This window comes from Anoplolepis gracilipes, chromosome 5, assembly GCF_047496725.1.
Source record: "Anoplolepis gracilipes chromosome 5, ASM4749672v1, whole genome shotgun sequence".
In the NCBI taxonomy this organism is placed as follows: domain Eukaryota; kingdom Metazoa; phylum Arthropoda; class Insecta; order Hymenoptera; family Formicidae; genus Anoplolepis; species Anoplolepis gracilipes.
The window spans coordinates 8,297,148-8,309,537 of record NC_132974.1 but is presented as its reverse complement, the minus strand read 5'-3'; the positions used below and the strand labels follow the sequence as shown (position 1 = coordinate 8,309,537).

The window sequence follows — 12,390 nt, the reverse complement described above, 5'->3', positions numbered from 1 at the left end:
AATTAAAATAACTTATAAAATGTATAGTAAAAAGTTTCAAGAAATTTACTAAAATTATATATACAAACTTACGTTTATATTTGACTTTACTTAAAATAATTTTAGTATATATACATTATTAAATGTGTAATTATCGCTTAATTAACATTAAGCTCATAAACTAGAACGTGTAACATGTGCGAAAGTTATGATGATTGTTGATATTTACTCACTTATGTTGACTGTGTGTGTCATGATACGTTTATATATGCTTGTACCTTTCACTAGTATTTCGAAATGATAAATATTTGAGATAGCAAATGAGTTTTAAGAGCTAAATTTCTGCGCGTTATATTAGGATGATTAATTGTTCAATGTTGCAAGACATATATATTAATGCATGTTAACTAAATTTAAAAGTTAGAAAGAAATATAAAATTTAGGTAGAAGGGAAATCGATTTCAATTTTGTTATATAATTGAAGGTAAATATGTACATGGCAGAAATGGAACGCGCGCATAACAAATATAAAGAAGTTATTATCATGATAGATAAGTTTGAAACTTTCGCTATTTTTCTCTTGTATTATATGTATACATAAAGTAGTGAACTAATTTTTTTATTTATAAATTTCTCCATAAATTTGAAATTGATATTTTTCACAGAAAAGAAGTAATATAGTTCATTATTTGCCAATCATTTATATAAAACGATAGTTATATTATAGTTCTATGCAAAGTGCATTGTATAAGATATAATATTCCATTTAACATATGTAAAATTGGATTTGGAGAATCTTGCATAATTTTAATTTATACAAGTGCAGTTGCCTATCAAGAAGATTGCACATATATGTTAATTTCAAAATTCCTACGTATTCGCGTTCTAATGTTCTCATGAATGTAAACTAGATTCAGAGACTTTAATATGTATAACGCTCGACAGTAGTGAACACTATATCAAAATCGTTTGTTCTGTTTAAGCACGTTTCTCTCAATCTACCAACAAATGCGTAATTTGAATCATCTTCCACAAAATTGCTAAATTCTCCTGAGTTCATATTAATTTTACGTTCTATTCTTGCGAATTGTCAAGACATTTTTATTCTTTAATTTGAACTGAACTTTTTTCTACCTTTAAATCTTAAATATACATGCATTACGTATATATGTTGCACGCACACATGCATTTATATGCATGTGTATTATTAAAATATATTATCGCTGTTTGGCTGCTCATGAATGAGAATTTTATAGCAACTCTTTTCGTAATTTTATAATGTTTAATAAAATATTTATTAGCAATTTACATAATTTTATGATAAATAATATTACAGCTGAAAAAAATTGTTTTTTAAAAAATAGGATATAGAAATTTTTTTATTAAAAATATTACGTAGACTAAAATTCATGATACCATTTAATTCAACCTGCTTAACATTATTCTAATGAAATTTGTACGTTAAGTAATAGTTATATAGATAATGCTATTTTTACTATAATTGAAGAAATGTTTCACTTTTTAATTGATATAGTTCTTTTTATTTATAGGGCCATGTAGAAAGCAACTATCAAAAATATGTGTATATAGTAGTATATATTTCATATCAACTATAAAATTGACTTCCAATAAACGGAGAACAAGATTGATGATCGAATGATGCGCGATGGTTGTCGAAATTTCTGGCAACCGTTGGCCATTTTAATCTACAAAATTCAAGGATCAGTCATATCGTTCAATATACCAACCATCAAACGCAGATAAATGCATTTATATAAAATGTTTTATAAATGCTTCGCACTGATAACAAATCAAAGCTTTTGTGATTATATTAATTTTAAGTAGTAAATATTTGCAATTGTTTAAAAAGAAAGCAATTCAATGTCTTTTTAAAAACTCTTTTATTTTTAAATTAAGTTACTTTATGTTTTAAAGAAGGAATAGTGAGCAGAATGCTTCCCCTTTTTTTCTCATCTTTACATCAAATATTTATTCACATATTACGAACGCATTTATTCTTTCATTATAATTAAATAAATCTGAAAAAAAGAGATTACTCTATAAGTTTATTAGCATTTATTAATCTTCATTTATTGCTTATTAATTTTTCATATATGTATGTCTTTCATGTTAGATTTTTTTTTTTTTTTTTTTTTCATTTTATAACCACTGCCAGCCTTCTTACTATCGTTTCTCCTTCTTCCGGTAGTACTTTAACTTTTATTTTTACTCCCGTCTATTCCCAATGCTCCTCCGTCAAATATTTAAAGGTTTCCTCTTTTTCACCGAGTTACTGTAAATGTATCACGTTCATTTTTCAACAGATCCCAATGCAGAAAACTTACTAGCATGTTATCTGTTATTTTTTGCCTCACACAATTATAGTATTACTAATTAATATGCATTACTGTTTTGCAAAACAATTTAATTATTCTGGATTTGATCTGCATGATTAACGAATTTCATACAAGACGGATAAATGCTTGCGAAGAATATTCGACGCGATAATGACAGTGATAGTGATGGAGTTTCACTTCTCTCGCATAATCTCTCGTCATCGATCACACACAGTACTCAAGATTCATAACGATTTTGGCAGAGACATAATATCTACGGATCATCTTCTTTATTAGCAGCACTCAAATCCAGACGAAAAATCTTTCACAGTAGGTGGTACTATCCGCATCTCGGACGGAATATGAATTTCATATTTTACGATATCGCGGGATGTTCTCGTAGGATAAACGAATCTTGCAGTTTTCACGTACTTATGGGAAAATCATATCTGTACTTAAATTTTTCTGAACATTACCTTTTTTCGTAGTTTATATCCACTTTTCTATATCCTAACGATATCGGTTAAAATTGATACAATCAAAATGATAAATCAATATCAAAACGTATAACTAATTGAAATATAGAACGAAGAAGAAAACTCGGCGCAAATAAGACAGGATATTTTTTACGTCACAGTAAAAGTTTTATTGCGTAATTTTCTTCCGATACCTGACAGTTACTTGTTTCCCATGTTATTTTTCCTTCTATTCTTCATTTTTGTTATTTTTAGAAAAAGTTTGAGCAGAAATAGAAGTCATAATTATGAATTTTATAATAATAGACGTTAATAAAGCTTTCATTAATAACAAAGAAATGTAAAGTCGAAAATATTCTTTGCAAAAAACATACAATGTGTCATGTCACTTTAATTATATTCCTTTTTTCATTCACATTAAAATGATTAATATTATTTCAAGTGATTTACTTTCTTTATTAATTTACTTAAAATATATTTTTTGGGATAGTTTAAATTTGGTTTTTTTTATATAATAATATCTGATAAATATTAATCATTTATGAATATGTATTTGGTTTGAACGAGGAATAAGAATGCTTTAAAAACATTGCGTATATTTCTATCAATTTTTGTATCTCGTTCGATAATTCATAGATGAAACGTAGCAAAATAACTAGGATTTAATTAATCGTTCTATCGTTTCACGAGTCACCGGTTTATCGTCGCCTCGAGCAAAGCTTTAGGAGACTCGATAGTTATTCCTTTCACTTGACTTACTAGCAATAGCTTCCGGTTTCGTCTCAAGTTGGCTTCAAGTGCTTCACTATATAAAGTACATATACATATACGAAGTTTGTAGTTAAGAACGCGAAAATAAAAAAAGTATTACAACACGTTTTAGAAAATTGAAAATCTCGAAATATTTTTTATATTTATCATAGTATTATTTTGTTCGAAAAAAAAACTAAAGGAAGCCGGTAACATTCAAGGCAAATCATTAACATAATTGGTGAATTGAATTCGGATAAGTTAAAATAATTTTGATTTATCATATGTGAATGTAAATTGGTCTTCCGTATTTTCGCAATATTATAACTTTGTTAATAATTTTGCCAAATTTGGTTTGCACAATATTTAAATAATTTAAAATACACAAATATATACGAGATATGTTTGCAAATTTGCGTTTAATATTCTCATTTAATGAACATAATTAATTTATCTGTTTTATGGCTAGGTATTATTGTAACCATCGTATTAATAGAAAATTAAATTAATGCAAAAGATTCGATTTTTCATAAATCACTCATTATATCACATATTTGTTCGAGAATGTCTTCAAAATATGTAATAAATATAAAATTTAATAACAAACTTTAGTTACTTTAATTTTAGCGTAGATTCTCTTTTTCGAAAAAATGTATGAATAAACCACCAATTAATATATATGACATAATTAATCAACAATAAACTGCAATAATTTTTTCCTAGTATTTGATACAGCCTGGATATTTTCCGCAGAAGTTTTTCACAAAATTTACTTCAGATTGTCACATTTTATTTAAATAAACGCGGTTTTTTAATACAATTAATGTGTTACATAATCATTTCCCTATAATTTGTACACCGTGTATGTATGAACATGTAATGACAAGTGAATATAAATACTTTTCGTACAAGTTACATAAAATTTGCATATATGTATGTATATCTTTTAATTTTTCTGAGTAAAGCATAGAGTGAACATTTAATATCTGGCCATTCTAGATTCTGATAGCTTAGTGATAAAATTGAAGTGCTTTGTAAATTGACGATCCATTTCCAGCACATCCAATTTCTCTAGAAGTATATTTGTGCAACGAGCGAAATTCAAATATTATATATATAATATGCATCTGGCTGCACGCGCGCACATTGTTGTAAATATCAAATTAAAAGAAAATTAAAATAACCGATATTATGATTGCATTATATACATTGTATAACATTTCTACGTATAGTATGTATAAATTTAAGTTAGAAAGATGTAATAAACAAAGAATACAATTTCAACAATAATATAGATAAATGTTTTATTAGCTATTTTTTTTATATTTATTTATTAGCAAATTTTTTTTCTCTTCTACCGTGGATAATTGATTTATATGTGTGGAATTTTTTGAAAATTAGATTATCTCTATATATTGTATTTTGTGTTTGAAATATCGCGACGATTAGTGAATTTCCGAGAGAGAGAGAGAGATACAAAGTTTGCTTTATTACTTCACACAAGTCCGTGAACCCCTATGCGGCGGCAATGATCGGCGCTATTCACGGACACTTCATTTTGCAGCAGAACAAACAAGCTTTTAATCACAGTTTCAGTTTGGAGCTATTGTCTTTGCATCACAACGCCCCGCGTTTACCCGATTCGCGCCACTGTCGGCAAAATCAATATCCCGCGTACTGCGCTTAATATTTTTCCACGGTTACGCGTCCGTAACTGCCTTTTGAGGGTGGCGTCGAGATTACGCAATACACGTACCCCATTGTGTTCCGCAGGAGCGCATAAAGCTAGCGACATAACGGGCTCCTCATTGGCGCTTGAATATTGGATAAGTTCGGTGGCGAGGTCGAGGAAAACGGGACGATTACGGCACCGCCGGACTTTAAATTTCGTTGACAATGACTATAAGAGAGACCTATGAAATTATTGTTTTAGCTCTTCCCGGCGGGAGACCCGTTATCGTATCGGAACGCGAGCGCTACGATGCGGGAGACATACTGAAGGCAAATTGCAGCCTGCCATCGTCGAAACCACCGGTTCACCTCTCATTCACGCTGAACAACGTCCAGGTAAGTGATGCCTATCGACACGATTGTTCTATTATTGAATTCGAGAGAGGGGAAATACGTACGAAACGCGATTGAGTTTTAGTATTGTATTTGCCGGTTGCAGGGCATTTTCGCATATTCGCATTTAGAGAACCTTTCTGGAAAAATATTTGCAAAAGTATTAACGAAATTAAAATGTCTTAAGTATTTTAATTGAAAGAAAACAATTTTTAATTAATTTTTTTACTTAACAATAGATTTGAAAAAGTGAACATTTTTTTAAATGATGAATTTTTGCGATCATGATATATTCATTATGTGCATATTATATCAATCGACGATTAATTTGATTTAGATGCTAGAAAATTAGTCAAGCGAAAGCGTATAAAATCGTTGAAATGTATATATAAAATATAGAATATATAGAAAATATTTCGATAACATATAAAATATTTCAAATCGCGGACGTTTTTTTCTTTTTTTCTCCCTTTAACAGCAGTACTCTTTTACCTTTATAGTAGTATATAGTAGTTCAATTGAAATACGTTTTTCTCACATCTTTTGCTTGAAATGGATCTTTTTATAAAAATTGTTAAATCGAAGACTATTTGCTTTTACCACCCCGTGAAACTCGTAAGCCTCATTGAAAGTGCGCGAGATTTCGATATCGATTTTCAATTTACTGAATATATGTATCTACATTTTGCTGTGCTATTATCATCACCGCCAATGTTTATTGTAGTAGGAAACTTCTCTGACCGTTTGAAAAGAGAATCATTTCCGTCACGTTACTGTTTTTCCTTTATCACACACACACGATTGTGGATACAATTTATTATCAGCTTTTAACCGATGAGCATAGAATTTATACAGTTTTACTCACTACGAGGACACAGAGAAGCTTAATTTAGTCGGAAATAATTCCGGCATTTTATAGCGTTGCGAAGCTGTTCAGAATGTTAGCAAGCTCCGCGAGAAGCAAATTGACAGACTTTAAAAGGGATTGAGTAAATTCTTTATTCCGCAAAAATATACAGTAATATGCGTGTCATCTATTTACTTTCTGGGCAATCTAGTTCTTATGCCAAATTGAATGAATCCTCTACACAGAATTAGAACACGGATGATTAAGCCTTACCCGTCGCCTCTGAAGTAAGAGGTTTTATCAAGTCGTGTCCGCGGGATAAGAGAATTTGAATAATCGGATAATCCGTGCAAAAGCCGTCAGGAGTACCGAACGAAATACTAATAACCGCGCGATACCAGCAAAAATGTTGTCGAGTAACTTTTGCCAAGCGAAACATGCCTGCACTAGTGTAGCCTCCGGCGATGCATTACCCATAATCTCCGGGGATGACGTCGCGGGATCTCATTAGCCGATACGGCTAAATGCAAAGCAGAAGCGTGGTCCGTGCTTGATCGTCCGCAGAAATCCGAAATTTGCCACCGACTTTGATCGAGCAGAAATCCGCTGAATGTGACGCAACCTATCCTCAGTAATGCTAATTTAATCTTAGAAACATTTTTGCCATTTTAGCCTTCACTTTATATTATGTTAAGGTTTCTGTTAGACAATTTTTTTAAATATTTTATATATTTAATACATATTTAAAAATATAATTATATTGTATATTTATACTTACATTTGCAGTCTTCTAGAACATAAAATTATGGATCAAACTGATTAACAAGGAAATATCTGAATTAGTCATTGTCGAATAATTTGCATCAATTAAATATTAAATTATATAATATTGTGTCGAATTACCCATTATTGGGGGAGGAAGAAATAAGAAGTTTTTCGACTGGATAAATTTGATAATTTGCAATAGAACATCTTCTATAAATTATTTGAATTTATAATCTTAATTTATATAAATTTCTTTAATATTATTTACTTTAGTATCATTATTATTTAAACAGAAAGATTTGTTTATTCACTATATTTACTTTAATTGATTTATTTGGAATTGATCGCTTGACAGCGAATCGTAAATTTCTCTGTAAAATTATAATGATATTATCCTTTACCCAACAGTATGATAGTAAAAAATAAAAAACTGGAAAAATACAATTGCGAGGAAAATCAACCACGAGTTTTCTTTCTCCATAGGACCCGGAAAATTAGTATTGCATATATACGTAAGTGTGAGTAACGATAGAACAGTGCCGACGAGGGCAGTAGAAGGGTAGTAACGAATTGCCCAGGTCGGGAACAACCGGGTTGGTCTGCTAGCTTCTTACGGCTAACGTCTTGTCGAGAAACTCGTCGAATTTGCAGGGAACGTTTCTGAGAGCGTGGAAGATATCTTGTCGCGGAAACAACGGTTTCTTACGACCAGGGCGTTGCCAGTACAAGTTTACTTGCATCGGAAAAAGTAGTTCACGTCTAAGAAAAACTTCTAGCTCTAGTTGATCTCTTGCTCAAAAGATTTATTCTTTGCTCGTGGAAAATCTTTTTAATTTAATATTATATAACTACAGCATTATATATTTTTGTTAATTAATAACAATGCATTTTTAATGTATTTTGTTATTCAGGATATAATCATTAACTTACAAATATATAATTCATGTCTGTAAATTGTAGTACCTGTGTAACAAATTACATCTAGTTTTCCGTTTAAAAGTGCTGCGGAACTAACTTTTATTGAAAAAGAGCTACATTGTCTTTTAGTATTTTTATTTTTAGCAATATAATTTCGTGGATAAAATAAAAACTCAAAAAAAGCACACCACTCTGCTCTCTTTTTTAACGATTTCTATTTTAAAATTCTTCTATTTAATTAATCTTAAATTTTCTGAATAATTTATTAATTTTGTAAGTACATTTAATTTACATATTAATATATTCTAACAAATAACTTATTTTAATATAAGAGAGAAACAATTTGTATTGATATTCAAAATTGTAATTTAGTTTTATTATGTGTATAAATAAATAAATAGATATATATATATATATATATATATACAATATATACACACTCACACATATATATATATATATATATATATACACATATACATATACATATATTAAATGTCCTAATCAACTTTGATAATTATTGTAACACATTAATATATAAATAATACATATTTACAATATGTGCGATATCGAATACGGACATTAGAAGATATTTTACTGATGGTATTCAATATCACATATTTTTAATGTATTTTGTTATTCAGGATATAATCATTAACTTACAAATATATAATTCATGTACTGCAAATATTAATTTATATTAATAATTACCTATACATTATAAAATATATACATCTATAAAATATCTTAACCTGGATGTAATAAAATGATAATTTTTCTGTCGATAAACACACATTATATTCTAATCAGAATTTTAGGTAAGCTTAAATGGATAAGTGTCTGCAAATAAAATATACATGGTTATCAATTTTCTGTTTTGCATATAGGATATCATAAAATATGTATAGATATATCTGTATATTTCAGGATATTTTTAATAGTATTTAAATTAATACATTACGTTTTTGAATTTTTGACGTTATTATAGCATATTACAAAAAAGACGGTTTAATTTTGATTTATAATTTCAAAATTGAAATATATTTGTGTATCGCGTACAATAAATTTTCCTTGATTCTAATGCCAAGCGTGCCAAACTTGCTAAAGAATTTTTAATTTACAATGTATAGTTGTATATGTACAACGTAATTACATCTTGGTAATATCAGTATATTTTTTAACATTTACATCATACCATTTACAGCCTAGTATTCTTAAAATTAATCTATGCCATCACTGTTACGGATATAAATTTTGTGTAACTGACGCGCGTCCTTATGTGATATCAATATGCGCTCGTTGCCCTTTAATACCTCATAACCCAGTATCGTAAACGGTGTTAGTTCACGTGCGACCTCGCTTATCTTACATCCGCGGTGCGCATGTATGAGGCGATGAGAATCGGCTTGTTTAGTCCTTCACGTCCGATACATAAACTAGTATCATTTCAAAAAGAAAATAAATTTAGGGAGCACAAGAGTATTTTTTACCAACATCCATATTTAGGTATGATGACACTGACGATAATTTAATTTAACATTTAATGACATTGCTCATATTATATTATTATATTATATTCTAGCTATAATTTGATTAAGTCATTGATTCACAAACATGCTAAATTAAGAGAGCAAACAGAAAGAATTATATTAATTCACATACTCAAAGATTGATTTCGTTCTTGTCTCTTACAATAGATCTCATTTCCGAAATATTTCATTGAAATATTTTCACGATTATGAATCTTTCGCGCTCAATTTTGATCTCTTCTTTCATAAATGTCTATATTATTCGTACATAGGTGTGAAATTTACACGTTCATGACTCTGTTGGAATATCATGTATTGGATAATATGGGTGGATTTATTATTTGAAATTTATGTTTTGTTCGTCACTCGATGCGTAAAACCGCGCTATCAAGTTTGGCGATAACAAATTAAGACTTTCCTAAGATATCTGTTCGGTAAATTGCGGTTTTTACTCTTTCCTGATTTTATTTCTAACTAATGTAAACTTTGTTGAATACTTTTGCGAAAGTAAGTTAATGAGATTTTTTTACAATTTTATGATCTCCATTTGTATGATTAACATTTAAAATTTTTAATTTAGATCTGAATTTTTGATATGTTTAGTTGCATTTTTGTATTTAAACGCTTTGCTAAAATAGTAAATATTTGAATAGGAAAATAAAGTTCTTAAAAGTAATGTGTTATGAAGTTAGTTTACAAAAAGTACAAAAGAATATTTACGTAACAAAATATTTATGTACAAAAGAATATGAAAAGATTTTACGAAAATTGCATAAGTATTTAGAATTTGTTATAGTTTTTAATAATTATTTTATTTTATTTACATTTCTAATGTTATTATTTATTCAACGATATCAATTATCTGTTTGATATTTTTGTGCGAGATCTTATATACACCATTAAAAATTTTTTAATTAAAATTATGAATTAAAAACTTTCGTAAAATTTATACTTTCAATTTGTTCAACTATTTCGAAGAGCAGGTGTGTAGCTTGTTTGAGTTGATTGCAATATATAATACAAAGAATATACTTTTTGTTATTTTTTATATATCTTGGTATCAGAAAAAGTCCCTCAATTAAAAAAAAGCCACGATTTCTTCACATCTTATCGAAAGCAGCGCTGAACTTTTCACCGCGACAAAACAGAGTTCGAGATTGTCTGTGCAAATAATCTTCGGCATCGTTTCCCACTGCGTCCTTAATCAACTTATAACCCATGGTAACTTCAGGCCAATCGAAAACATATCCCGCGGGAAAGGAGATCGGGATCGCAGCTGTGCTGCGGGGGAGAGTAACTTTATTGAATCGTAAATCGTCACCTGAAAATAGCGCCCGCACCGACCGTTGTCCATGCACTTACGACTTCCCAGGACACCGGCGGCTATTTTCTTTTTCGTGCTTTTCGGAGAACGGAACCGCGCGACCGTTGTTGTTTTTATAATCTCATGAGGTATCCGACAGATATTGTAAAACAGGGTAGAGCGACGGACTTGAGGTACTACATAGTAAAATAACCTCCGGTGGTGCTAGTGAAAACATTATCTTAAATTGCTGGCGAAGTTCGCCAGCTCTTTTCAATTCCGATACCAATACCGATCGCTTAGTACGTCACGAACCCATGTTATTCAAGATCCAACGAACTGATCTTCAAGCTGAATGGCGAACCATGAGAAATATCCAATGGTTTCATTGTTTTTTTTTTTCCAATTTTATACAATCACGTTGAAAGCACTGTTTTGATAAACAATGTTTTCAAGAATAAACAAAGCAGTATTATGATACATTGTATTATTTATTATATATAAGAAATATATAACAATAAATATATAACATTTAAATTGTAAATCTGAATTGACAGTTAAGAAATGTTTAATGAATCATAGGTTAATGTACGATCACGTATACACGCATATGTGAAAACATGTCAGGAATGACTCTCTTATTGAAGCTTTTTATCATAAGTGGCAATATAGCGAAATGATTTTTAAGAGCTTATATGCAGAAAACATATGCTGATGATTATTTGCGCGTTAAGCATGTCTCCGCTCGTTTTAACACCGCACATTTTCGACTTGGTTGTTGGCCAACACGCGGCATTACTTTTGCATATATTTGAATATAAGACTGGCGCTACAGAAATTGTAGAATATTAAAAAGTAGCAATTCTTACCGCAGCTTGATTTCTGGGCAGACTTAGAATAGACGCAATTTAAATATCTTGTGTTACAATTCGTGGTAAAATATTATACAAGTCGACAAGAGACATTACACAATGTTCCTTTATCATTCAAGTATATTTATATATTTATCTCATTTTTATCAGCTCATATAAATCTTTTCTTATATTAAAATAAATTGTATAGTGAAACGAATAGGAATAGGAATAAAAATATATTTTATGCATTTAGCGCAAAATTGATCGAAAAATTTCTGAGTCGAGCTTCGTGCGACACCATTGAATTTACTGCATCATAAACCATGACTCCATGCACTGCTTGCAATTGCTGCACGATGCATCAAAAGCTTCGTTCAAAGTCGGCACTTTGTTATCATTTTCCAGCGTAACACCTGCGTCTACATGAAAATACTGTACGATGTACGAGCCGTCAAAAATCTATATATATATTTCCCATGCGGAACAATAAATTCCTATCATGATGCTTTTTGTGCATAGCATTAAATTTTGTTATAATATTATTTCCTGTAATCAATATGTTAAATGCT

The 12,390-nt window shown here is 29.8% G+C and overlaps 1 protein-coding gene across 1 annotated transcript in view; it reads left to right on the top strand.

Moving 5' to 3' along the window:
* LOC140665579 (platelet endothelial cell adhesion molecule) overlaps positions 1 to 12,390 on the top strand; it is a 138,219-nt gene that overhangs the window by 90,303 nt on the left and 35,526 nt on the right. The window contains exon 4 of the mRNA XM_072891853.1: positions 5,475 to 5,608. Within this exon, the coding sequence (XP_072747954.1) occupies positions 5,475 to 5,608 (134 nt within the window). The remainder of the gene's footprint in view (positions 1 to 5,474; positions 5,609 to 12,390) is intronic.